Below are 27,986 nucleotides of genomic sequence, written 5' to 3'. Positions count from 1 at the left end.
AGATATTTGCAAATCTTTCATTCTTTGGCAATGCTAACCTGAGAACAGGAAATACACCAATGGCTGCATCGTTTTTAAAATTTCCGGTTTGCAGTTGTTGGCTGAGGCTTGTGATGCAATTGTCTACTGCAATACCTAGGGTGTTGAGGATACTGTCATCAAAGTTGTTTTTGTAAGAATTTTGATGAAAATTATGTTTACAATGCATCTTGAAGATCACTTGTCAACTTGCTTTGACAAGTGATCAACTTGTAGTCAACTCTATATTCCCAGATGTGGCTTAAAAAGTATATATTCTGCATAAGCAATACATGTTATTAATATTCTAGGTATACCGGGTATATATTTCTGAATAAAAATTTAAATATATTCAAGTTGATAGCTTGCCAGAAACCTATTACGTATTCTCTTAATTTGTGTTCATATCAGAATTTTTCATCAGCTCAATGCTTTAGCTGATGTGTCAAATGCAGAATTTTTCACATGAAATAACAATTGTTATTAACAATTATCAATTCATTTATGATTCTCCAGCTATTTTGTTAGCTACAACTGAATTGAGAATTTTTTCAATCAAATTTTATGTGGAATGTATTGGAATTAGCAATTTTATATTATGTTAAGGTTTGTTGATTGTGGAATTTTTTATTTTTTCAGTTTGAATTGAAATCAGAACAGACTCAGCTGCTCATCGACTGGGTTGGAGAAGGCAGTCGAGTTGTGGTGTCTCTCATCCGTGATAACAAATATCGACCCCAGATTCACTCAAGTGTTTTTATCTCCTTTGATTATGGAACCACATTCTTGAACCAGTCACATTTCTTCCGTGTTGATGACAACTCTTCAGTCATCATTGCAAATTTCTACAAAAATGCTAAATTTACATCAAGGGTATGCATTATATTTCTAGTTGACAAAGACATTCATTCATGCTTGCTTACCAGACTGTTTTATAAGTGTCAATTCATAACATACCTATTTAGGAAATTTGTTCAAAGTATAAACTAAAGATATTATCTTATTCTTTAAGGTTAAGATGATGAAAATTCCTCAAATTCTTCAAAACAGGCTAATTTTTTTGCAACATCTTTATTTACCTGTTGTATTGATCCTCTTTTTCTTACAGTTCATATTTACGGACATTCATCACAATTACTTGTTTGTAACTACGGATTGTGGAAGAAATATTTCATCTCGAAAGCTAGACTTCACTCCTTCAGAAGTGATCAACCACCCAACTGATGCAGAAATCATTCTAGTTCATGACACTGTTGATCCTGAGAAGAAGGTAGGTCCTATTTCTTCTCTACCCCATCTTTAACTTGGTTCATTTGTCACTCACCAGTATAACGAAAGCCAGGAAATATTCTACATAATTAGGTAGATGCCTTGAAAGCTGATTGTACCTTTTGAACCTACAACAGCTCTGGGTGAGCACCGACTTTGGAGAGACATGGCAGAAGCTCGCCTACTATGTAGAAGGCTACCATTGGTCTGCTGAAGGTGTAGTGCCTCCTAAGCTTTATGTGCATCGTGGGGAGCCTGGTGGCCCGTCTTCTGTGGTTGCCTACACTAAATTTACTATGTGAGTTGCTAAAATTAAGTTTGAGGGTGATACTTTCCTATTTAGTTATATAAAGTTTTCATTTTAGCATGTTACTTTGATATTAATTGTGTTGTTCTAAAATATGTGAAACTTCAATAAACTCGTGAATTTTCTGTATCTGATTCTACCACTCCAGCTTGCATACAATTGTTATTGGTGAAAAAATTGCTTCTCTTCATGACAGGTCTGCTGATGCAATTCCCGAACCAGTGATATCAGACGTGATCGAGTTTGAAGTAAAAGAGGAGTTCTTGTTTGCAATCAAAAAAGTTCGATTGCTGGGATCACCAACAACTGACCCGAGCCTGCAGTTGTGGATCTCGAACAACGGCGGACCTTTCTTGCGTGCTCTGTTCCCTCACAATCTTATGCACCAGCAGTACTTCATACCTTACGTGTCACAGGGACAGGTAACATGGATTATTGTCTTCTTCAATTGTTATAAGTATGGTTGGAAAATAATGTTGTAGTTTTCATTAACTGTTTACCTTGTTTAACCATTATGAACTTATTTTGGAACTGAGCACGTTTGTTGTATTACGTTAAAAGTTAGTTTCAATCCTGAACTAAAATATTTCGCCTGTATTACAAAAATAAAAGTTGGTTTGTGCTTTGTGTTGCTGCAGGTGATGGTGTGTGTGGCTCACAGCCCCACCACAACACATCTCTACGTCAGCTCCGTGCCGCGGTCGCCCCAGCACAGAGTTAAATTCTCGCTCTCCCTGCCCAGGATCTTCTTCTTCCAACCCAACGGCACCTGGCACAACACATGGATCAAGTAGGAAGTTGTATTGCATCCATAGCAATATTCTAGATCAGAAGCAGCTTGAATGCACTCAACATATTTTGAAGGTTTAAGCTTATAATTTTTAATGGGAACCAATCTGGTTTCACCAGATTGGTACAATACACTTTGAGGCAATGTTTGACAATTTTTAGTTGATGCTTTCAATGGGTGAAAGAGACAGACACTATTTAGCCGCGTGAATAACAAATTATACTATACAATTTGAGGCGATGTATAATATCTCGTTTTTTGATGACGATGCCCAGTGAGGTGAAGGAGGAAGCGTTCGCGGACCTGCACCCGATCGCTGGGATCCGCGGCGCGCTCATCGCGTCTCAGGTGTCGGCGAACTACACGCAGAAGCAGACGGGCGTGCTGAGCCTCGAGCACCTGACGACGCTCATCACGTACGACCTCGGCGGCCAGTGGCGCCCCATCGACGCGCCCAAGACGGACGCGGACGGCAAGCCCATAGCGTGCGACCCTGTGAGTGGCTCGTGTGTAGAGGCCGCGTCAGGTCCATGCAGCGCAGTGTTGCGTGATAATGAGAGAAAAGAATATCGGGCATTGTATTCTTTAGCAGAACCCGAACTTGTATAACTCTATTTGTTTCATGTAGGTACAGCAAATACATTCCCTTAATTTTTATTAATGTTTAAGGGGAGCGTCTACCCCAAAAATTATCTCGGCTATTTACAGACGGATCACTTTGAAACTTGGTACACATATGTAAAAAATAAATACTCCCCCACCCGCCCCCCTTTCATGAAATGTCGTGAAATCATTAATCAACGTACAGATATGGCAGTGGTACCGTTGGATAGGGCAGAATGTCAGCTTTAAAATGAGTATAAAAACCGAAAAAGTGAAAATTTTCAATTTTAGGGTAGACGCTCCCCTTAAATAGATGAGTTCGGACATAGAAACATTAGTAAAAGAGTTTTTGAGACAGAATTATTAAGTACGTATTAATATTAAAATGTTAATATTAATACATACCCTCATTCACTGAACATCGCCCCCTCATTCGCTGAACATCGCCCCCTCATTCACTTAACATCGCCCCCTCATTCACCAAACAATGTACACAATTAACTGTGTGTGGTCACAGCGGACTGGGTGCTCCCTGCATCTGAGCCAGCAGCTGGCGCGCCTGTACCCCGGCACGCAGACGGAGAGCATCCTGACGGTGAAGTCTGCGCCGGGCATCGTGCTCGCCACGGGCACCGTGGGCGCCAGCCTCAAGGGCAAGACCAGCGTCTACCTCTCCACTGATGCCGGAGTGTCATGGCGCCAGGTAACTACTCGTTCATGCATGTTATTTCTGCCTTCTTGATATTGTTGAATGGTTACTAGAACGGCGGTAAGACCGTTTTTAGCGCACTTCCTCATTTATGGAAAAAATGCACTATTGTGCTCGTCATGTCCGTCCGTCCGTCCGTCCGTCTGTCTGTCTGTCTGTCCGTCCGTCCGTCCGTCCGTGACTTCACGTTTTCGTCGACGAGAAAATGCACTCTCTGTCACTCACTACAGTGAATACTGAGTTATATTTTTTGACTGTTTTTTTTCGAACAGTGTGATCACTGTGATGCATATTGTTCTGATGTTACTAATATTGTTCAGAACTCTGAGTGATACACAAGTGACTTCATAAGTTGTTTCCTGTTACAATTCCGCGAAAAAAGCATCTCTGGAGTTTTCGGTTGTTTGGGGAAAATCTTAGCGTGTTGATTGAAAAATTGATATTTGAAGCAAACGCTAAGAAACATGAACGAAGTTCCCCAGACTTCTAGTCTCTCAAACTAAGCCCTTTGGCTGCAATTTCGAAGACAAAATTGCGTTTCAAAGCTCAAAGTGAAATGCAATGAATTCTTCTTTAGTTTTCACTCACAATCCGCATCTAGCCAATGGATAGATTTCCAGCCTTTTGGTTTGTCCAACGAAGAATTAGTAAATAAACCAGGCGCTTTATCTGCTCTTAAATTCTCGGTCATGGAATAAATTAAAAGAAATCCAGCAAGAGAATTCTAGAGAATCTGCCTATTTTTCTTCATCTCGTAGTTTTTTTAATATTAAACCACAAAACCTAACATCTTGACAAATTTTTATATTGCCACTCATTAAGCTTACTTACGAAGTGGATCGTAAGTAAGTTTTATGTCAAAACATAAAGAGTGTGAGAAAAATGTATAATGCATCTGAAAATTATATTTTTTCTTGCCTGTACAGGTTTTAAAAGGCAATTACTTGTACGTGATGGCTGACCACGGCGGACTGATGGTGGCGGTGGAAAACTTCCGCAACGAAGGCGCGAGCAACGTCCTCTTCTACTCCACGGACGAGGGCGAGACTTGGACGCCCCATGAGTTCTTCGACAAAGTCAGTGCCCATACACCGCGCGCCTGCTGCTATAGATCGTAATTTAACTTATATGCGTCAATGTGAACGAAATACCGCGTCTAACAATGACAACATTATTTACGGACAACAAATACCGCGTGTAAATACCGTAAATAACAATGACAAGTAGCTCCTAATTGACCCGCGACTAGAATTGGGATGCCATAGCTGCATCTCGTCTATTTTGAAGAGTACCTGAGAAGCTTGTAATTATAAAAGTAATTTTAATTATCAACTCGATTGAATGGAGTAGTAAACTCTAGTAGTGAATGAAGATGGTGTATGGAATTTCTTTTTCTACCCAAACCTGTATATACATACACCTTTGCAAGAATAAAAATCCAAGGACTGTACTTGTATTTCTTTCTCTGCACCAACCCCACCTGTAACGCTGTCTCTATACACATCACCCCTCAGGGGGGACTTCTGACGGGTGTCTGTGCTCGTCAGAAGTCCTATGGGATCTCGCGCTCCTAGAGGGATTGTTCCTGAGCGCCCCACCGCTGAGCTCGCGGTGTCTGACTGCAGATCTCAGTTGTGGGGTTAAGTTATTATGTAGGTAGGATTCCTTACATTTATTCATTATGTAGGTAATGATTAATTACATTTCCCTTCTCTGTCTCTCTCGTGCGGGCGGCCGACGTCCCGTGTAAGCGACCTCTTGTTCGAGTGTCTTCGTTTCTGTTGCTTTTCACCTGTCCCTCCTGATTTTGAATAATTGAGACCTTCCGCCTCTTTGGCGATGTTATATTTTGACCTTCGGTGCGAAATAGCTTGATAGCTGAAGCGCTAGCAAACCATTATACTACTACTACTACTATACACATCATCTGTTTCTTGTCCCTGAGCCCACAGTTTGCCATAACATTTCCTGTAGACCCATCCCTCTTACCTTTCACATATTCAGTATGATTTATTTCAGTTCTTTTAATCAATTTTCACGGACTTAATCTTATTCTTTAAATTGCACAGCATTTCCAGCGTATTGTTTCTATCGTTTAGGTAGGCAGGTAGCGAATGCTATAGTCTAGTGTGCATACGCGGTTCTAAATGTTGGTCTCTGGTAAGTAATCACGACAATATAAATATATTATAAAAAGAAAAATGTTATATTAAAGGTATCTAGAAATTGCCTTGGCTTGGTAGGCAGATTTTTAATTGGAAGCGGGGTTTTGATGTCGACGTTATTTCCGTTTTTACATAAAATTGAACAGGGTTCTCTTGTTAACCTAGAGAAAACGTCCCAATAACCTCATGTCGCTCCCACCGTTACTCGTAGCTCTCACTTGTGCATGGCTGTCCTTTCATTTCACCGCTCTCAAAGATGTTTTATGGCCAAAACTGTAGTTTTAATGTTAGACCATGATATGAGGCGCCTCAATAAACCATAACTGGCCTGAGCAAACATTCATATCTCTATCGTGTTTCTTGCTAACATTTAGAGAATTTTTGCTTGCCTCTGCATCCCTTATATCTGCATTTTTTATCAACGGTCATCAAATTGCTGTTACTGTTAAGTAAATATGGCGACAAAATTGTGAGTTAAATGTTAATTTTCTGGAGACCTCAAGGGTCATTTTCATTTTGTTGGGGCATAAATACAGCCGCATGATTGTGTGAACAGCCACATGATTGTGGTATTAATTTGTTAATGTTCTTAACCAGCCGCTTAAGTTTAACTATGCCACCATTATAGAAATGACATGTATCCGTGCGCCAAACAAAAGAGTTAACTTTGTACATTAAACAAAAATTTATAAATTTAACTACTTGAATCGCTTAGTGTGCTGATACAAATGACGCGTGCAGCCTGTGCGCATCTACGGCCTCAAGACGGAGCCTGGCGAGAACTCGACTGTGGTGCTGCTCTTCGGGTCCGCCCCTGGCGAGCATGAGTGGGTTGTCTTCAAGGTAAACACTTCTTGTGATAATAATTTGTCCCAATTAATAAATTAGCATTAGTGAGCAATTCAGTATGATGTCAAGTTTATGCAGCTGCGTGGAGAATTTTAATAAACGGGTGATGATAACATTTCAGAAAATATTTATTGCTTCAATATTGTCACTACTTAAAATGTCTTTTCTTAGTCTTTGAATATTTTACGTCGTATATTTTTTTATAGACTTACCAAGTCTTTGTAGGGAAAAATGTCACTAGCATTGCCGTAGTTTATTCATACTGCAGTTCGATAGGACAAACATTGCTACGTCTTCCACATGCTCTACAACAATGTCCTTACACTACGTAGAGTTCATTACTGTATTATCACTCTGAACTTATATCAAGGTCCGTTCTATCAAAAATAGTATAGAGTTCTTAACTAAGCCAGATAATCACTGACGGCTTCTTTGCTAAACCCAGGAAACACAAGCGAGAAATCGGCCGTTACGTTTACTTAATCATCATAGATCGTTTTACTTATAACGCAATCGGTGAATTGTTATAGTGCGGCCTCCGTTAAAGTATGTGTTTGTGTTGCAGGTTGACCTGGAGCCTGTGTTTGCCGGGAAATGCACCGAGGATGACTACAAAACCTGGTCCCCTTCCGACCCTCACACGAGTAAGTGACATCTGCATCAACTCTCAGCTGCCTCTAATGCCGAGTCTTTGATTTTGTATTGTTTATCTTTCGATTCATTGTGTACTTCTTTCTCGATACTTAGGAATCTATTGTTTATTTGTATTGTTTAGTCTTATTAGGAGTATAGTTCCGGTTTTCTGCATAACTCTTTTACTTTACTTGTCTTGAGCAAGATAATATGGTTACAGATTAAGTTTTATTCTTGTACGATTGTGTGAACTATTTTTTTCATTTCTAGAAAATACCGTAGTTGAATTTTTATGTTTTTTTTTTACTTTTTGACAGCCATGCCTCAGTGTTTGCTGGGCCGACACGAGGTATTCGAGCGACGACTGCCGAAGGTGAACTGCTTCAACGGCTTCAGCTACGACCGTCCCATCAGCGTCGTCAACTGCCCCTGCTCTCGTCAGGACTACGAATGCGATTACGGATACGTCGTCAGCGATGCCACGCACGACGAGATTAGGGTATAGTCATTGTACAGCTTACTAAACCTTACCTGGTCAGACTTTGGAAATGACAAAATACTTTGAAGTATTTACATGACTGGATTTATGCGTACCAGGCCTCTTTTGTAGAGTAAATTTTGTAAATTACCCAGCCTTAGTACTGCGGTGCCGCTACATGCATGCCGTGCCGCTACAGCTGTTCTGAAACTTCACTTGTCCTTTCATAACCGTACAATCGCGTCTGCATCGCTTTGAGCGATTCTAAGAACCGGCTACGCATCTAGCATCCGCTGCGTAGCCTTAACCGTAATGCCTTCTATCAGGGCTGAGGGCTTCTTAGTTGCTTGCACCCATTGCCAAACCAGTGAAGTGTATTGCGACAGCTTGACTGTTGAAATTGTACGAATCTTGCATATGTCATTCGAAGATGACTGCGCGAACATTTATTCTGGGGAACGAAACAGACGACCTTTAGTCTGTACAGAGTTCCTAATAAAAAAAAATGTAAAGAAAATGTAACTGGCTGATTTTGTCATCTGAAGAATTTCCTTCCTTCTGAGATGTTTTGAGATGGCATTGTGTTTGCACGTTTTAATGATTACAAATTGCGCTGTGTTCTCTAAATGCCGAACGTGAATCACAAAACCAAACGCCTGGCCAGCGTATCGAATTTTTTTAGCAATATAGTATATAAATTGAGAGATGAATCATGCGCCGTATTGCCACAGCAAACGAAACACTTACTTCATGTGTGATACTCATAGCCACTTACTTCACATAGCAACCAATGAGATGGCCGCATTAATCATTCTTAGGAAATGTAAATTCAATCAATATTTCTGCTCCGAAAATCATGTGCGCGGCGGTTTAGGGCGGAAATGGAGTATTGCTGATCGATTTCTTTGCCTCGCGGGAACACGACCAAAGCAGAATCAAAAAGACGCTACAAAAGCGGCGGCACCGCGCAATGCAAAATTAAAGGCGTGACATTTTGAGGACGGTTGTTCTACTCACAATATTGCCTGGCCCCAAACATTTCTTAATTGATTGTGCAATTCAAAACTGTACCTACACGGAAACACGCCTCGTATCCATCATTGAACACTCTAGAACTCCAGTTCGATTTTGATAGTCTCTAATCCGAATTCAGATATCTATTATGTTCGGAAACAATATTATTACCACATACTTTTTATTCATCTGACTCCAGTTCTCACTTACACACACTCTGCTCCGACCGAATAATCGCTCAAGTTATAATATATGAGGAATATGGTAATTTTATTGCCGATATTACTGAAATTAGTTTGATATTGAAGCAATATTTACTTTTTTGCTGCTCCACAAACTCACCTTGTAAAGATTATAGGTACGTTTCGTGCAGGCACTCATCGGCAAGCCCGTGGAGGTGCCAGCCAACGCCACGCAGGAGACCGCACCGAAAGACGCCGTCTGGATTGACGTGGCCTTCAAAAAGCAGGTTTGTTCCAGCAATTCTGGGATACTTGATACTGTGTGCATCAAAAGTAATTCGCCTTCAACATTCTTCAAAAAGGAAACTATTCTTGTCATTTTTTCGAGCTCAAAATGATTTCTACAGATAAATACTGATATTCCAGCTTATAACTAGCTTCTTTATCAATGTAACCACTTTCTTACTACTGAAATTTCTACATACTCAGTGTTTGTGCTACCTATGCATACAGCTCTTTAATCGCCAGCCATCTCTCACACTTAATACCACTCGTTTTCTTTCAGATTCACATGTCCTGTTAAACAATCTTTGTACTCCCCGAATACGTTACTTCACCCGCTGTTGCGTTTATACTTGTCGAGATAAATGTTTTTCATGTAATACTGAGTGGTTATTTCGTTTCGTGCAAGGCGTGTGTGCTGGACAAGAGCGACGCCCTGGTCGTGCCCGTGCCACCCAAGGGCGCGGCGGCGGCTGCGCTCCAGCAGCCTCGGTGCCGCGAGGGCGACTTCTACAACCGCACGCGCGGCTACCGCAAGATACCTGGTGACACTTGTGAGGGCGGCCTCAACCACTTCTATGATCCTGTTCTCACACCGTGTCCCCTCTTGTGAGTAGTGCTTGGCTTCTAGCTATGCCTTATGGCGGCCTTATTTTATTTGGTGTTTCTCGCCCCTGCCATTTGTCTGCCGTCGTAATCAATTACATGCATGTGCAGTCCTGCGTTGACAACTTGTGCTTACGTGTTATGGATTGAGGTTATTGCAATAGATTAACTATTGGTGTATCATAAACATACTTTGACATATGCCACTCTTGAATAACGTTTTTAGCGCATTTTCTTGTTTATGGCAAAATGCCCTATTGTGCTCGTCATGTCTGTCCGTCCGTCTGTCCGTGACTTCACTTTTTCGTCGATTTTGAGAAAATGCGCTCTCTGTCACTAACTGCAGTGAGTACTGATTTATATTTTTTTAAACATTACTGAACAGAAACACATGTATAGTTGATCAGAGTAAGGCATTGCTCTGAAGTTTTGTAACATGAAAGTCGAACATGTCTGATACGGCAGATTTAAGTATGCACATCCATGTTACTCCAACGATCCTCATCCATGCTACTCTCCCATTTTTATCTCCCACAGTAAATAACGTTCAGTTTCGTATCGCTACCGAAATAAATGAAAGTTATCATTAAAGTTGTCCTGATTCTATGGTTACATGCAGTGAGGAGCAAGAGTTCCTGCTAGTGTCGGCCCGCCAAGCGGTGCTGAGGTTTGATCTCCTCAAGCCTGACGAGGGTCTCCAGCCACTGCCTCTGTCCGGGCTGTCTATGGTCATCGCCTTCGACTTCGACTTGGCCAACAACTGCCTCTACTGGGCCGACGTTGTGCTCAAAAATATACTTGTACGTTTGTAGTGTTGCGATTGTTATGTAGTTTGGTGATCAGTAATGCTTCGTGTCAATATGTTGAACGATTTTATTTTTCACAGTTATTGTTTTGAATAATACACCGTTATTGTACTTGCCTCAGTACGTTTCATCGTAGCTGCTCTGCTTTTACAAATTTTTTTATCAATAATTTCATGTTTTTCCTGGTTTCTTTTAGCATTTAAAATGAGTTAGCCTCTATTTCAACAGCCTCTTAGCCTCTTTTTAAGTCATTGCACCGTTTATATATATTTTCAAATAATTTGTTAATATTACTGTTGATAATTACTTTATTACTGCAGCGCTCATGCTTCGACGGGAAGCACGGCCAAGAGGTGGTGGTGGACAGCGGCACAGACCGCATCGAAGGCATGGCGCTGGACTGGATCTCTAACAACCTGTACGTGGTGGACGCCTCCAACAAATCCATCTCTGTGATCAAAATTCCATCGCGTCTCTCCGACCAGCACTCGTCTCTTCCTCCTCCACCTGTGCTGAGAACAACGCTCCTGAACAGCACGCAACTTGACCGCCCCCGAGGCATCGCGCTCCACCCCGTCCGAGGGTATAATGCCTCACGCCTTTGTTATGATACCGAGGGTATTATACCGAGGGTATAATGCCTCACGCCTTTGTTATGATACCGAGGGTATTATACCTCACGCCTTTGTTATGATACCGAGGGTATTATTCCGCGTACACTTTTCATTTCACTGCCTTTGTAATCAGATTTTTTCACATAATAAACTTGTAATGAAGCTTAAATATTTTTTAATATTTTTATTTAGTTTTCTAAAGTAGATCGTCAATTCATTTGCTAGACTTGAAACTTTAATTGCTTTAATGACCTGTATAATCATTTTGCTGAAAAGCTTACTGAGTTGACTATATAATTTCGCAGACTGCTCTTCTTCACTGACTGGTCCAACAAGAACCCCATGGTGTCGCGAGCCCACCTCGACGGCAGCGAAATGCAGGTAGCCTAAGCGTCTCGCAATTTCGTTCGATACATATTAATTTGTTGACAGATACTTTCATGATTTCAAATCATTGCTAACGATTGATGTACCTATTTCTTTTCTGAATTAATTTCATAGCGAGCACACTTCACCATGGCTTACGTTCAAAATAGGCTGAATTGGAATTCACTTAAGGCTCTGTATCCGTTTAGAGATCATATTACATTTATTTAACAAATTAGAACAACTCAACAGATTTAGCTATTCACACACAGATGCTCTTCGGTCGGAACACGGTGGGCTGGCCGAATGGAATCACCATTGACTTCCAGGATGATCGAATTTTCTTCGTGGATGCCAAGTTGGACTTTGTAGCCTCTTCTGACTTCAACGGACAAGGCAAAACTATATTGGTGGTGAGCAGTGATAAGTCATAATATTATGGATCATTGTCTGCATGCCAAACTGGTTTTTGGTCTAAAAGCTGTTTTGTGTCGGGCAAGATATTAAGTTGAAATTAATATTACTTAATGTCACGCATTTTCAACCTCTTGAAAAAGTCGTCAAAGCATTTCGTTTTTTCCTGTTACCCACAAACCACCCAACTTAGTATGAAAGTAACGCAACTGTGACCTTCCCTTGCAGAGGAACGCTGAGCGGCCTTTCGCAGTAGGGATCCACAAGAGCCTCGTGTACTGGGACGACACGGTGCGCCGTCAGGTGCTGAGCGCCGACAAGCAGCATGGCTGGGGCATCACACCCATCGCCAATGAGTCCATTGAAGGCCTCGTCGATCTCAAGATCTATGCCCATTGGTCCCAGAAAGGAGACAATCCCTGCAAGTCAGTGGCTGGTCTATGACACATTGTAGCAGGTTTATCAGGCTGATGACACGGTGCGGTGTTGTCAATTAACTACATTTACTGAACCAATGGATATGTTGTAGTAAATTTCGGCAGTGAAATTTAGTAAATTCAGTAAATTTATAGTTCATGCTGTCATTCAAGTGATCTGAATCTTACAAATGTGGTAGTGGCCACTTCGGATGATTGAAGGAAAAACTCCATAGGAGCTAAAAATCTATGGAGAGTTAATTTAAAAAAAAATCGTTAATTTTTCCTACTTCTTGTGTTTTGTATTATTTTGTTGTACAGGAACTCCTTCTACAAGAAAATTTTTATTGCAGGAGTAACCCATGCTCTTATATCTGTGCTGGCAAGCCGAACAACAAGTACACGTGCCTGTGTCCTGACCACATGATCGTGAGTTGCCTCCCACGAATAATGAGATGAAGTTCTCGCATTATTTAAAGCGTATTCTGATGATTACATTTTACTTACACTATCTATAAGAAACTTAGAAGATAAACTTGCCGCATCTTGTTTGACACTCTCTAGACTTATTTGAAAATTATTCTCTTAAAGTTAGTAAATTTGTCAGGGTTTGCTTCGTTTCCCGATTAAAGCTTGAAGTAGATCCAAGCTTACAGTTTTGGTTTTATTCGTGCAGACGCTGCAGAACGCCTCTGGTGTGCTGTGTTTGTGCAGTAACGGCTCAGCGCCCCTGCAGGAAGGAGGTCTCTGCCCGCCTCCTCCGTCCTCGTGCTCTGCCTCACATCAGTTCAGCTGCGCTAACGGCCACTGCATCACCGCGCAGTGGCGCTGTGATGGCGCTGATGACTGCGGTGACAACTCCGATGAGGTACGACTGGACTATTTACGGGGATTTTGCAATTCTTTTCGACATTTATTTATTTTTGAGAATTAGAGTTGTCAAAGTTACTATCAACCATGAAATTAGTCTGAAAATCAAGAATGTAAAAGATAGTTAGTTAACTTACAGTACAGAATAGTGTCAGGTCATTGAAGGCAAGCGCGTTTGTTTCAGGCTGGCTGTACGGAGTCAGACTGCCACGCAGCGTCATGGCAGTGCCACAGCGGTCAGTGTATCCTGTCTACGTGGCGCTGCGACCACGACCTCGACTGCTTAGACCACAGCGACGAGCAGGACTGCACCTACGACCCCTGCTCCGACACTCAGTTCAGGTCTAAACCTTTACCCACTAACCGGAACTCGAATTACACGGCCTTAGGATACGTGTCTTTAACGAAACGTTATATTAATGTCTAATAGGATTGATATTATATTTCCATTACAGATGGAAAATTAATAATTTGAAGCATAATTCCAAAATTAATTCCATGTTAGCATTAGGTTTCTCTAACAGATACCACATTCCTGCAATGCTGATTTTGCAGCAACGTACTTTTTTAAGCCAGAGAGATGCCATTGTTGTAGCTATTGTACTGGTAATGGGTTCGGCAGCAACCTCATGGACATAATTTGTTGAATTATAACTCGCTATAGAATTGTTTTCCGGTACCTGTAACATATGAAAATAAATTATCAAATTAATAGAATTTCTATCTAAATATGTTTTTGTTAGTGATTTTGTTCAATTTTTTCGTTAGTTAGTGATTTTGTTCAATTTTAGCGCATTTTCTCATTTATGGGAAAAATGCACTATTGGGCTCGCCATGTCCGTCCGTCTGTCTGTCCGTCCGTGACCTCAAGTTTTCGTCGACGAAAAAATGCGCTCTCTGTCACTCACTGCAGTGAGTACGTACTGAGTTATATTTTTTCGTTAGTTTACATGAAAATATTGTTTAACGTAAAGCTCTTCCAGTGAACAAAGGTATAATGAAACGTTGTGGTATAGTGAACTGCTGCGTCATGAATCCCGATCATTGAATTAAGTGCATTGAGTTGACCTTGTATTTTATTTGACTTGAGATTGACTAAGTTCTTGGTTCCGCCTTCAATTCCGACTGATTTTCCTGTTCGATTGATTGAGTCTATCTTTGTACTAGAGATTTTGACAAGGATTCTCTGTTATCAACATCAAGTCCATCTTTACAGGTCAATATTAAGATAAAATCTACCATAATTGTTGCGTACAGTTGCAGCAACGGTCGCTGCATCAACAAGAGATGGCGCTGTGATGGCGAGGACGACTGCCATGACGGCTCAGACGAGGCCTCCTGTGATGCGCCGCAGCATCACTGCAAACGTAAGCCTCTTGCTTCCTTCTTGCTAAACTTCGTAATTTTACGCTTGCTTTATCTCGCTTTAGTCCTGTTACTTCGTCAATATTGCCAGTTCACATTCCGCTGCTTCAAAACAGTTTATTAATTTTTAGCTTTTGCACGGATATTGTTATGAGTGAATCAATTATCTTGGAATTAATATGTTCTTTTCATAGCAACAGTGAGCTATCTGGTGAGCAAGAGATATGATAGTATTTCACACGTACGTCTACTGTTGCAGATCACGCTAATCGCATGTAAAATCGTTGAGACGCTAACATTTAAACTTCAACATTGTTGTTGCCGGTTCTCTTCATATGAACGGATAGCCATGCGATTAAGTACAGTTAGGTCATGATTGGTGGCGGCTAAGGTTTTTTCCGAGACAGCTCTGTGTAGATTGATCTATAACTCGTCATAGGTAAATGGTGTGCCATAAAGCATTCTCTCGCTATTGTTGTACTACAAACATGTCCAGGCACGGAGTTCAGTTGCGCCACACAGAAGCAATGTGTGCCCAAAACGTGGCAGTGCGATGGCGACGACGACTGCCTCGACGGCAGCGACGAGCAGAACTGCGACAAGCATCAGTGCTCCTCGGACCGACGCTTCCAGTGCACCAACAGGCAGTGCATCAGCAAGTAAGATTACAGCCTACTGAATTAGAGAACTAATCGAGATTCACAGACTATAGTGAATGTTCCAATTGTAGTGGTTTTTCTTTAATTGAACTAGCTTGTTATTTAGTTTGAGTTCCCTGCTCAGAAAATCTTCTCAGTGATGGTGATGCCAGAAAATTTTTTTCTCCGTATTTATTTATATTCGTTTATCCCGTTCTTTCATTTTTCATTATAATGTTTATTAATGGTGAATTAAGAAGCCTTATTATGTGATTCATATTACTGATAGAGAGAATTAAAATACGATATTAAACAAAATTTGCTACTGTATATTTCAACTGCATTTCCACTGTGCTAGGCTTCAGTTGAAACATAATATCTGTAATAATATCGCGCTGCATTAATGCTGAAATATTGCGCAATGCACATTAAACTTGCTTCTGTGTACGTTTCTCGGCCCTCCCCATGTCGTTTAGTCCTTGCTAGAAAGGGAGGTCTTGCGTAATGCAATGACAGTTGGAGCTGTGTTGTCAGGGCCTCACTCTAGTAGATCCAGTCTGGCAAATTTGCACAACCTGAGTGTTGAGACTAGTGAGGGGGGCACGGTGGGGGGCGGCGGCTCAGGCTGCTGTCGGTCATCGTGTCCCCAGAACATGGGGAAGACCTCATCCGTTTAAAACATGACCACATGAAGTTAAAACAACCCATACCCGGGTAGTTACTGGTTAAAAGGTCCTTTGTATACTTGGGGTTAGATTTAAGGATCGCCTCGAACCCGGGCTGTCGGTGGAAGGGGTATTGACTCCCATTGATTGGTGTTGGCCCGCCTAACAGCAAAGATGCTGCAATAGGATACCTATACCCTGAGAGTCTTCCGGTTTATCCAGAATGAATAGAACTAGAAGGTGGGAAAGCCTGGATCCCTCCCTGAAAAGGGTACCTAAAACAAGGCGCTCGCCTCTTCAAAAGAAACCTCTTCTCTTCATGCCCCGTTGACAACTGAGCCATCCCGCACGGCCATCAGTGCATGCCAACATCCATAGGTGGCTAATCTGACTCTCTGCACGCCAAAAAACCGTTACCTTCTGCTGGGTTCCTGGCCATGTTCAGAGACACGGCAAGGAAGCCGCAGATGAGCTCTCATGCAGTACAGCGGCTGAAGAGACACCACTTTGAAATGATAGTGATTATAACCCTATCTTTCGAAAGAGCTTTTTAACGCGTGGTAAGATCAGTGGACACGGCTAAAAACAATAAACTCCGCGAAATGACAAAAAATATAACTTAGTACTCACTGCAGTGAGTGACAGAGAGCGCATTTTCTCGTCGACGAAAACGTGAAGTCACGGACAGACAGACGAACATGACGAGCACAATAGGGCATTTTTTTCCATAAATGAGAAAATGCGCAAAAAGTAAACGGCTATCCTAATCCATTTTTGTACGCCGAGTGGAGGTATGCCTCATGCGCCTCCGCGTTGTACACACCAGAATCATCCATTTCCAGCTCATGGTACGCGCGCTTGCTCCTTATTGCCTGGACAGCCTGGTGCCCCAGACAGTGATTCACCTCCTCTGTGAGTGCCCGTCTTCCGGAGATGCCCGACGGTAATTTCTCCCTCACCTACCCCGAGCTGCCCGACGAACACCTCAAAAGCATCCCACCAGAGCGTGGAGCTCAATAACGTCGAACGCCTTGTAGAGTACCTGAGAGCGATAAATTTATTCGACAGCATTTAATCTGTTCAACATATAATACATGTGATTCTCTCTGATCTTTACTCCGCGATGCACAGTGTCACTTTCAACGCGACCTAGTTCGTTATGAAGCGCCAGCAATTACTATGGCCACCGAACTAACTAACTCACCATCTTCACTGATCATAGGTGGATAATTAGTACAGGTGGATAAATAATTATCCACCTGTACTTGCCATAGGTGGATAATTAAGCGATGCAGGTGTTGGTGCAGCAGCAGCAGCAGGTGTGGCATTAAAGCAATCCATCGTATCCTGAGCCACGTTAATGTTGAGGTTGATAAGATTTTACTGCACCACCAGCTGTAAATTTATTCTTTTAGCTTGACTGGATATGTGAGTAAAGACAACATAAGAATTGATCCTGAAAATCTGAACAAGATTACTGTATCTAACCACTTTTGGATAATGACCTGCGGTTTTTGTTCCTTGTGATCACATTTGAGGACAATTATGGCGTCAAGTTGTAGTCGTCGAGAAATCCAGCAGTGGTGCAGCTTCGCTGATTGTTATCAGCTTATTTTCTTGTGCTGACAACTGTGAAGTTAAGGTGGAGAGTATGGGCTGAATAATTTTTTTTAATGCGGCATTAACTAAATTTTTTTATTAGTCACTGCGTCGTATCTTGACTCATTTTTTTGCGGTGCATCATTACTTACTGACTTTTAATTGATTGTTTCCTTTTTATTCTTCTATGTTTTGCCAGCTCAACCAAAATAAGCAATTTTCTCTTTGTTTCAAGATTTTGGCATTGCGACGGCGAAGTAGACTGTGACGATGGTTCAGACGAAGTGAACTGCACCGAAATCTCGACGACTGCGTCACCGTTCCGCAACACTACCGTGACGCCTCCGGTCGCTGGCAGCCACTGCAGCTCCTCTCTGATGTTCAAGTGTGCCTCCGGCAGCTGCGTGCCATTTTGGTGGCGCTGTGACAGCCTCGACGACTGCGGCGACAACTCCGACGAGGAAGGCTGCTTCTTGCCCTGGAACTCCAACACAACAACGATATCCCCCACCCCGCAGCCTGCCCACAGATCTTGCAATGTAGTGAGTGTCGGTGAATGGTCTTGTTACTACCCGTTTGATAGTGTCGAAATTAATCTTGAAATTTGCTAAGAAATATAAAAATGTGGGCTGTAGTCTTTTTTTGTCGTCTTTCCTCTAGTAATTTCTTTGGCAGTTCAACTTTTTCATTAATTTCTAAATACTATTATTAATTACGTGTGCAGGACCAGTTTGAGTGCAGCAGCAGCAACAACAGTACAGGACAAGCCGTGTGCCTGTGGTTATCGTGGCTGTGCGATGGTGTAAAAGACTGTCCAGATGGCGAGGACGAACAGAACTGCAGCGAGCGCGACCTGTGTAAGCCGTACGCCCCTCACGACGCCTCGGATGGGACGGCGCTCTTCCGCTGCCTGCACTCGCAGGGCTGCTTCCCTGCACGCAAGCGCTGCGACGGCACCAACGACTGTGCTGATGGGTTGGTTGACTCAGCTTCTGTAATAAACGCCAGGGTCTAATGTTGTGCCATTCATGTGATGCAAAGACGACTGTAAGCATCTAGTGTACATTGCACTCGTGTCCATTACAATAAAATTGCTGTTACTCAATGATTTTGTTGACCTCCTTTTCCAGGTCAGATGAGCTTGGGTGTTCGACAAAAGGCAGCAACACAACAGTGCGGTCATGTCCCGTCGGTCAGTTTGTGTGCGATGGTAGCGATTGTCTGCCCTTGTCTGCTCGGTGTGACTCCAACACAGACTGCCTCGACCTCTCGGACGAGATCTCGTGCCAGCACCAGACTGCAGTGAGGGACTGTCTTTCTTTATCTTTAGTTGTTTTTATTGGTATGTTCCTGATAAATGACGACTAAGTGTAGTTTTTTATTAATAGATTGTAAATCTATATTTTGCAGCATTACATTTTTTCCTTAAAACACTTTCTGCTTGTGCTTTGTCTCAATTTCTGAGTTCGTTTCTCCATGCTTTTTCAAACTTCTTATTATTTTTCTAGATATTATATTAAATATCTTCATTCTGCATACATTTCACGGTCTGTCAGAGCCACAAGTTGTCGCTGTCGTCGCTGCTCGTAACCAACACAAGCGTGAGCGTCAAGTGGAGGCTGATCGGTGCAGCGAACGCCTCCTTGAGCTTCTTGCCCTCCATCATCGAGCAGGCCGCCATCGGCAACCCCGCTGCCTGGCACAACGCGTCCCAGTGGATATCCGAGAAGGTAATTTCTCCCGCGCTGCTCTTTTTTTTTCAAGGAAAGTTAATAAGTTGAAATGTAGGTTATTTGTTTGCTCTCCACAGATTGCAAATCACATTTTTATTGAGACTGCCATATAAAAAAAGTTGCCATGTGGATATTTTATATATTTGTGCTTCTCCGTGTTGGTTCATGTTTCTTGGATTACGTGTGTAGGAAAGCACGTCAGAAACAAGACGCGTTCCATTGATGTCTGTTGATGTGAACAACAAAACGAACCCTGAAAATGAAAGCTTGCACGCAGCCCTTACAAACTACCTTCTCCCTTGCATATTATCACTAAGTTCTCAAGACCAGCACACTTTATTTCTAACGCATTCACATGAACCTAACGCATCAGACGTACACGTTCACTCGCCTGACGCCGGCGACGCCGTACCTCGTGCGCGTGTTCGTACGACGCGACGGCGTCCACGAGGAGCTCGCTCTCAACACGCTGCCTCTCACCACCGAGCAGGGCGGTCAGTACCTCGTCAGAAGTGTCGTGTCTACGCGCTGATTAACCTGTAATGCTGAATCATTTCCAATTAAAGTTTCTATGTTTTCAATTCAATTTAACTTTGATCATTGATCTTTTTTTGCTGATTTTTCTACTATGACATACGGTTATCAGTTTTTAAGGCTTTTGTCAATGGTTTTGCTAATTTTATAAATTTGTTACTTATTTGTTCTTATCGTCTTGTTATCATTGGGGAATTGAGTCTTGTACCTATTGTTTTGCCTGCGAAGCTTTTTTAGCTTATATGGGCATTCACCTGGAAGCCTTGCTATTTTATTTCACGTCTTTTTATTTTTCATTGTAACGTGTGCTCCTGTGTGAATAAATAAATCAAATAAATCAAATCAAATATTTTTAAACTAGGTTTGAAAATGAAGTTTTAAAGATTTTATTTCAACTCGTCCATCAAGAAATCACTTAACATCATTGAACTATTTGTTAGCTTATATATAATTATCGTCGACAGTGCCCAGTGCAGTGCAGGCGGTGGCAGCTCATCAAGCCGGCGAGGACATCCACGTGAGCTGGCAGCCGCCCATGCATCCTAACGGCCACATCCAGTCTTACACTGTGTGAGTGACAGTGTAGGATACTTTCAACTACTGTCTTAACATTTGATTCTTCAATTATTTATATCTGATCCATCTAAACACATTTCTTATCTCACACTCTTGAGACCATCCCTCGAAGGTTTCATCTCATCAATTTCTCTAGAATAAGTATTTTTTTAACGTTTATTTTTCCCTCGACCTGCAATGTATAGAAGGAATCACTAACATTTCTCATTTAGGACATTGCCTCATATCTTTCACTAGCTGCTAGTAAAATCTCGTTTCCTTCTTTTGTTGGTGTTGGTAAACTATCGTTTTCATTTATACATTCTGATTTGAGAAATTCAAAGGAGTCTCCCTCTGAAAAATTCATAGTTCCAGATGGTTCAAACTTTCTGGTTCATTCTATGGAGAAATCGTGAAAATACGATTTTACTCTGAAAATACGATTTTAAAATAAAGTGAAGTTAAGTAATGCGTTGTTATGGCAGATGGATGGAGCCTCCTTCTCCAGCCCAGCAGATGGTGGTGCGCGGTGACGTCACTGAAGCGACCGTTAGCCTCGCCGCCCCTCTCGCCCACGGCGCCCGTGTTTACGTCTGGGTGAGTCCTAAGCTGTATTTATACCAACGGATAAACAATGTCTTGTTAGACTGATCATTCTTTTTATAGTGGATACTTTGAAAAAATAGCAGATTTCGAGCGCCGCTATTGGTATCGTTGACAGCAGACAAATCTAGTTAAATCGTGTTGAGGCGTCGGAAAAAGGTGGAGTTGATAAATGTTATGAGACAACCTATCATCAATACCAAAACCAAAATATGATATAAAGGAATGACAACAAGTTTTTGTAGATAAATAATTATACTTTGCTAGATGTACAGTTCGGAGCTGTTGCATCATACTGCAGCGTCAATAGAGGGTTGCATGTGAAGGAAAAATAAAGTCTACCACTCGATTTCAGAATACTTGCTTTATCATTTTGTGTTGAAAATCTCGATAATTGTTCGATTAGTATTTTATTATAATTTTGGTTTGATCATTTTGTATAGGTAGTGCAAACTCTGACATGAACGTCTTATTATCTACATGCAGGTAACAGCTGACACTCCGGAGTACAGGAGCGAACCCAGCAACAACGTGACGGTACTCTACGTCGTCCTCGACCATCCCTCCAACCTACGCACCATCGCGGTCAGGCCTCCTCCTGTCCTATTGTCGCGCTCACCAATCATTCAGTTTAATATCTTATAAAATCTTATTGCTCAGGCACGTATTTGTAGGTTACTCTAACATTGCGCTTAGGGTGCAACTGCGTGTTAAGATTGTGACCAGCTATTATTCAATGATGAGTTTGATTAAATTCAATTGCCGTAACGTAACGCTATTGTTTACCATCGTACGACGCGTTGAATTTACGCTTTATTCTCTCATTAAAATAAATAAACTACATGCATGCCAGCATGCCGTGTAATGTGCCGTGTGTTGTGCAGGTGGACGAGACGAGCGTGGAGGTGGCGTGGGACGTGGTGACAGGAGCGCAGTCCTACTCCGTCACACACACGAGGCCGGAGAACGACTTCCTCAGGGGCAGAGTCACCCTGCACACCAACGAACCTAATATCAAAAGTCTGCCTCAAACTGTTCATGACATTTCTTGTATTATTTATTTCTCGTATGATGAGGCACACTTGCAATTAAATCATTTGAAGTGCTATTTCTATTTACAAAGAATAGTTTCTATGTACCTGATAAATATTCAGGTTCTCTAGTACCTAGTGGTTCATAAACTATACTCACTATCCATCGTAGTCCTGCATTTAATTATGTGGCATTGTTCTATGATTTTAACTTCTTCGTCTTAGTTTGTAACTTGCACTCAGCAAATGTTATGTTACAGTGACGGGGTTGTCGCCCGGCATAGTGTACGTGGTGGAGGTGCGAGCGTTAGGCTGCTCCACGGGCGACAAGTGCAGTGGTGACGCCCTAGGCAACGTCATGGGTCCTCTGTCAGTTCTGCCCGTCACCACCACCGGCCTTCCTCTCACCTCCGTCAGGCAACTGTCTGCGCGCGTCAACAAGATGCCTCCTACTTCTGTCAAACTCTCATGGCTTCCGCCCTCGTATAAACGCAAGGTACTATATAAAATATTTATTTTATGACTTTGTTAAAATGTAAACTTGAAAAAGAATTTTAAAATGACGAAAATGCTATGCCTTTACTCGAAAAATTTTGAATTTAGTGGACACTTTTTTTTGCTTCTAAATTTTCGATTATGCAAAATATCCTATGGTGATTTATATGTTTAGACACGCGAACGATCGTAAAAAAGATTGTTTACTCACTCACCGGCACTTCCACTAGAATAAGTACCCAATTATTTTTAGTAAGTTGACTTATGCGGACCTTCCCTCACCTCTTGTTGCCAGTGACGCCAGAGCTTACACCACCAACGGATTCTACTATCGTACTCAGTAGTGGTCTTATTTTGCCACAAATCTATCAATCTATTCCGCGTTATCCTATTATTTTTCACTTAACTTTCTTATAGATTAAACCTTCATGTCTTTTCGCCCTGATTTTACTTAGATTTTTTGGCCTCTAAATTCCGACCTCTGCTGTATTGCCTGGCCCAAGTGCTGCAACGAACATTGAGGTTCCAATGCTCGCCGCATCAATTAAAGCAAATTAATGTAACAAAAACGGCAACTGTTTTTTACATAGCATTTGTCTTGAGGTCCGGAATTTTCTTGCAGGTTGTGTGGCAATACAAGATTCTGTGGGGCAACAGCGGTTCGGAGTTCCGACGTGGGTTCAACTCTAACGATTCTTCAGCACTAACATCGGACACGTCGTACGTCGTGCGGGGCCTCCACGCCTGCCAGACGTACCTACTGGCCGTGATGGTTGCAGATCCACTGGGGTACGGCCCTGCTGCCCAGGTGACGATTATTCCCATAGATAATTTAAAAGCGAAGAAAATATCCAAAAGCAAATCAATTCAAGAGCAAGGAAATAGCTTTACTTTAACTTTTTTTAACTTCTTGGCTTCTTTTAGCTAACTTGGCCTTTAACTTCACCCTTAAATAATACCTGCAAAATAAATAGGTTGAGGATCCTAGACTTGGAATCGCAAGCGTTTTCTCTCCACAAGAGGTCGAACCTGGGCTAGAGTTCTTATGCAGAGCCACTTATAATGCTTGGTTGGGATGTGTTGCATTATTAATGATGACTGTGCGATGAATCTCGTGTTGCTGGTACAAGTTACAGTATCATGTCACAGGTACAAGTTACAGTATCATGCCACAGGTACAAGTCATGACCGGCGAGGACGCGTTCGCTCCCCCGACTCACGTGACAGCGCGCGTGTCGCACCTCACGATGCGCGTCACTTGGCAGCCGCCCTGCTCGCTCTCGCCCCCGCCCGCTGCGTCAGGTCAGACTCTCACTTAGCTGGGGCTTGTCGCGCTCAATGTGCAGGGAACTTCTCTTTAGGAGCCTCTTCTGCGTTGTTTAGTGTCAATTAACTAGAGGCATGGATCTTCGAGAACTTGTCTCCAAAATGTTTAATGCCTTAAACCGTCAATTTCACATTAAACCGTTAAATGTTTAAACATCCATAACCGTTAATTTTGCGGTGATGATACTCCCTCGTTGCACTAATTCTAGGCTTTCCCAAAGATATCAACGCAATAATTAATTCTTCCAACCATGAATAATATCATACCATGGTTCCTGCAACTGTTGTTATAACCATGCAATGCCTTCCTGAGTGCGTGGGTCGCCTTCCCGCACAATTTTCAATATGTGTTGTTGAGATAGTGTTCGTGATACCCACCGTTTCATGTAATACTATCAGTCATTATTGCCGATTCCCAATTAAACTAGTCTTCGTTTCCTGAATACCATTATTCTATCAATTTATCTGTAACTTTAATATACCATTGTCGTGTCACCGACGCTTCCGCTTCTATGTATTTATGTTTTGATCAAATTTGAAGCTAATTGGTCTACCACATTCGCCCCTGCTGTCACGTCCCGAAACGAACGTTCGATGCTCATTGACTTGGAACGCTCATTAAAGTCTTCAATGGCTTCCTGTTTATTTTGTGTTCTGTTTATTATTCATAATTTCTACGCACTCATTTAACTGCCGGGGTTACATGGCGCCAGAAATGATTCATCAGTTTTCCGCAATATACTGTTTTGTAGACATCACGATTTGAACTTAAGACAACATGAATGTGGCCGCTGACTGCAGCTGTCTACAGGTTGTTAGGCCTCTCATATTCTATATTTACTATAGTACGACAGATGTTATCAGACACGCTAATGCAAATTTAGAACGTACAAAATCATTGATGTAACGATGCCAGCAAAATTAAAAAAAATTCTATCATTGAAAATGCACACAAAAAAATGAGAACGATTGGTTTTTGTTCCAACTTGTCCAATTTTATTCGGCAATAATTATTGAGAGGCTCAAGTGCATCGTTTTCCTAATTAAATTCTAGAGCCTGACTCGCTGCCGTATTTCCTACTGACGATCGTGGAGACGACGCGCAACCGAACGTCGTACATCTCCGTGCCCGGCAAGCCTACGCTTGGGGAGCCGCACCTGCTCTTCCATGAGGTCCAGGTCAGGGAGTGTAGAGTGGTGTGTGTACGAGGTGCAGGTCAGGGAGTGTAGAGTGGTGTGTGTACGAGGTCCAGGTCAGGGAGTGTAGAGTGGTGTGTGTACGAGGTGCAGGTCAGGTAGTGTAGAGTGGTGTGTGTACGAGGTCCAGGTGAGGGAGTGTAGAGTGGTGTGTGTACGAGGCCCAGGTCAGGGAGTGTAGAGTGGTGTGTGTACGAGGCCCAGATCAGGGAGTGTAGAGTGGTGTGTGTAGGAGGTCCAGGTCAGGGAGTGTAGAGTGGTGTGTGTAGGAGGTCCAGGTCAGGGAGTGTAGAGTGGTGTGTGTACGAGGCCCAGGTCAGGGAGTGTAGAGTGGTGTGTGTGTACGAGGTCGATATCTCTCTGATTATATATCGCTTGTATTATGTTAACTGTGTATTTGTGAATTTTTAAGATCATTATGACAATTATTGGTTTTGATTCTTAGTGTTAGAAGTTTTAGCGTTCCCAATCTTAATCTCCAAATCCAGATTTATATTTTAAAAGTCTCTAATCTCCCTCATTCCTGTTTAATACTGCTTCTCATCAAGAGTGTTTATGAGGAATCAATATTCAAAATAAATTAATATTCCTCCTCATCAATGTTGATGAGGAATCAATATTCCATTAATCTTGAGATATTTGCACACCACCTCAGGTGGAGTACGGAGGCCAGTACAGCGTAGTGGTGCAGAGCAGCAGCCCTGGGGCGCGCCCCAGCCACCCTCCCGCCACCTGTACCGCCCCGGTCATCCCTGCTCCCCGCCAGCTCACCTTCAGCCCTGCCGACCACTCCTTCCACTGGAGGAAGAGCTCCTACATCCCTCATTCCCTGCTCCTGCTCAAGTGAGTCCGTCATTCTTAAATGGAGCTAGCAAATCTGTTTAATTCTGTAGTTCAGTATTCTACTACTCGTACAGTGTAACACTGATACTATTTATCCCAAATATATGTAGAACAGACGACTGTGAAGTACGAGGTGTTTTCGTGCCCAAATTAATTTGCTTATAAATTATTCACTTTAGATGGATTTAAATGAATGCATTTATCATTGATTCTTAGTTATAATGACTTATGGAAGGACAGGCCGGCATGCGTGAGGCAGCCGCGTCGTGGACACGACGTTTAGATCTTTTGGCTGCTGCCGGCTAGCCGAGATGGTGGAAGGCAGCAGCCACAAGGCATTATGATGATGTTGAATTATGATGATGGTGAAACCGAGATGGTGAGTTGTTGTAGCGGTAGCAATCAGTTGATGATTGAACGGGACCTTGAATAGTCATCTGAGTGCTACTAAGGCAAACTAGCTTATGGCTGACTGTCCTGTCGAGTAGTATTGCTGGTAGCTGTAGGCAGGCTGTTGGGAGGATGAGATGGTGAGCTGGTGTATATACCGGTACCTCTTTGTCATGAAATATATCGATCTATGTGCAGTACCGGTATTCTCATGCGATAATAAGTACTGTGCATGACATTTCGATATTCATGGTCAAATATTAGTTATAAAAGATGCATGCAAAACTATTTTTTTCTCGCTAAGATACGATTTCATCAACGAGCTTCCAATAAAATATTCTTTTGGTATTCCACAGTGAGTTTAATACTTAGACAGTTTAACTTAATGTGTCCCATACTCGTTAATTTGCACAAGTGTTCAATGCATCATCAAGCACGTATCCAGCCAGTAGTTTGAGTTAAACGCTGTACCTGCCCAATTTATTGTAGACATACGATGTAATTTGCCTTTTAACCCTCTACTGGCTGACTTGAGGAACCGGAGCAATATTGTCACACAAGCCTTCTTCCCAAAAAACACGTTGTAGTGAGCGCAAAATGACTTGCACTGATGGTTGCCGCCACGTACGACAACTTTAAAAAGTTCTCTGTTACGTACAAACGTCCTCAGGTTGCTACACTCAATAGTTTACGTATAATTTAAGGTGAAACTTATGTACTCGGACAGTGATATACGGCGGTAGTAGCCTAGTAGGTTAAGCTGTTCTGTTTCATCACACCACCCGACGCCCTCATGCCTCACAGCGTGAGCTACTCGCTGTACCTGCGTGAGGGCCAGGACTGTGGGGGAGCTGGCCAGGGTTGGGAGGAACATGAGGTGCCCCAGCCTCCCTACCCGTGCCCCCACGTGCTCCCTGGTCACGTGTACTGCGTCGCCGTCGCCCTACGCACCCCCACGGGCTTCGTCTCCGCCAGGAGCTCTCCTATCAGGATTGAGGTTCCGCTCGGTGAGCTTAGCAATGCCCCGTGACTCCTGTGCAGTGCCGAGGTCTCGTTACTGGTGCTCTCCGTGGAGAGTATTATTGAGTGAACGAAGGAGGTGTGGGGACATGAATGCTTTCATGCATTCTTCAAAATTTATCTACGTAATCCAGCTCAACAAACGCATACACTTGAGCGTTTTATTCATTTAAACTACCCTGCGTGTACCAGGCAACTAGTCATCGAGCTATGATCAGTAAGCCCCTTTTACATACTATTTAATTGTTGAATTAACTTTTCTTCACACCCGCTCAACCCAGTATGAATTTTCCTATAAGACTCGTGTAATGAAAACGTGTGCATTTAAGGTGGCACCGCAGAAGCGCAACACTCCTCGGTTGGGCTGGGTGTGGCGCTGACACTGGTGCTGGTGGCGTTGGTGGTCGTGGTTGCCGTGTTTGTTCTGCGCAACCGACGCTTCAGTCGCTCCTTCCTGAGCTTCACCAGCAGCCACTACAGCAGCTCTTCGGGCACCACCTCCATTTCTGCTGGCGATCACGTCCTTGGTCAGATATTTGCGCTCATGCTCGATTGATTTGTATACATAGGCATTAGTTTTTTAATATAATACCTAGAGTGA

General features: G+C 42.5%; 1 protein-coding gene across 1 annotated transcript in view; it reads left to right on the top strand.

Moving 5' to 3' along the window:
• The window catches only part of LOC108681167 (sortilin-related receptor), a 39,367-nt gene that overhangs the window by 7,566 nt on the left and 3,815 nt on the right, over positions 1–27,986 (top strand). The window contains exons 2-40 of the mRNA XM_018170169.2: positions 658–891; positions 1,127–1,288; positions 1,425–1,585; positions 1,791–2,016; positions 2,233–2,384; positions 2,660–2,879; positions 3,505–3,690; positions 4,623–4,772; positions 6,603–6,704; positions 7,276–7,354; positions 7,661–7,842; positions 9,209–9,304; positions 9,709–9,908; positions 10,525–10,705; positions 11,032–11,294; positions 11,631–11,706; positions 11,964–12,104; positions 12,334–12,530; positions 12,875–12,950; positions 13,198–13,389; positions 13,576–13,733; positions 14,649–14,758; positions 15,253–15,415; positions 17,894–18,200; positions 18,383–18,633; positions 18,789–18,960; positions 19,215–19,388; positions 19,765–19,885; positions 20,390–20,495; positions 20,966–21,077; positions 21,570–21,668; positions 21,968–22,103; positions 22,375–22,610; positions 23,232–23,417; positions 23,785–23,911; positions 24,990–25,114; positions 25,788–25,975; positions 27,170–27,372; positions 27,715–27,912. Coding sequence (XP_018025658.2) covers positions 658–891; positions 1,127–1,288; positions 1,425–1,585; positions 1,791–2,016; positions 2,233–2,384; positions 2,660–2,879; positions 3,505–3,690; positions 4,623–4,772; positions 6,603–6,704; positions 7,276–7,354; positions 7,661–7,842; positions 9,209–9,304; positions 9,709–9,908; positions 10,525–10,705; positions 11,032–11,294; positions 11,631–11,706; positions 11,964–12,104; positions 12,334–12,530; positions 12,875–12,950; positions 13,198–13,389; positions 13,576–13,733; positions 14,649–14,758; positions 15,253–15,415; positions 17,894–18,200; positions 18,383–18,633; positions 18,789–18,960; positions 19,215–19,388; positions 19,765–19,885; positions 20,390–20,495; positions 20,966–21,077; positions 21,570–21,668; positions 21,968–22,103; positions 22,375–22,610; positions 23,232–23,417; positions 23,785–23,911; positions 24,990–25,114; positions 25,788–25,975; positions 27,170–27,372; positions 27,715–27,912 — 6,448 coding nt within the window. The remainder of the gene's footprint in view (positions 1–657; positions 892–1,126; positions 1,289–1,424; positions 1,586–1,790; positions 2,017–2,232; positions 2,385–2,659; positions 2,880–3,504; positions 3,691–4,622; positions 4,773–6,602; positions 6,705–7,275; positions 7,355–7,660; positions 7,843–9,208; positions 9,305–9,708; positions 9,909–10,524; positions 10,706–11,031; positions 11,295–11,630; positions 11,707–11,963; positions 12,105–12,333; positions 12,531–12,874; positions 12,951–13,197; positions 13,390–13,575; positions 13,734–14,648; positions 14,759–15,252; positions 15,416–17,893; positions 18,201–18,382; positions 18,634–18,788; positions 18,961–19,214; positions 19,389–19,764; positions 19,886–20,389; positions 20,496–20,965; positions 21,078–21,569; positions 21,669–21,967; positions 22,104–22,374; positions 22,611–23,231; positions 23,418–23,784; positions 23,912–24,989; positions 25,115–25,787; positions 25,976–27,169; positions 27,373–27,714; positions 27,913–27,986) is intronic.

The sequence above is a fragment of the Hyalella azteca genome, unplaced genomic scaffold (assembly GCF_000764305.2).
Source record: "Hyalella azteca isolate HAZT.00-mixed unplaced genomic scaffold, Hazt_2.0.2 contig5366, whole genome shotgun sequence".
Classification (NCBI taxonomy): domain Eukaryota; kingdom Metazoa; phylum Arthropoda; class Malacostraca; order Amphipoda; family Hyalellidae; genus Hyalella; species Hyalella azteca.
Note: the sequence above shows the minus strand (reverse complement) of the source record. Positions and strands in the feature narration are given on the sequence as shown.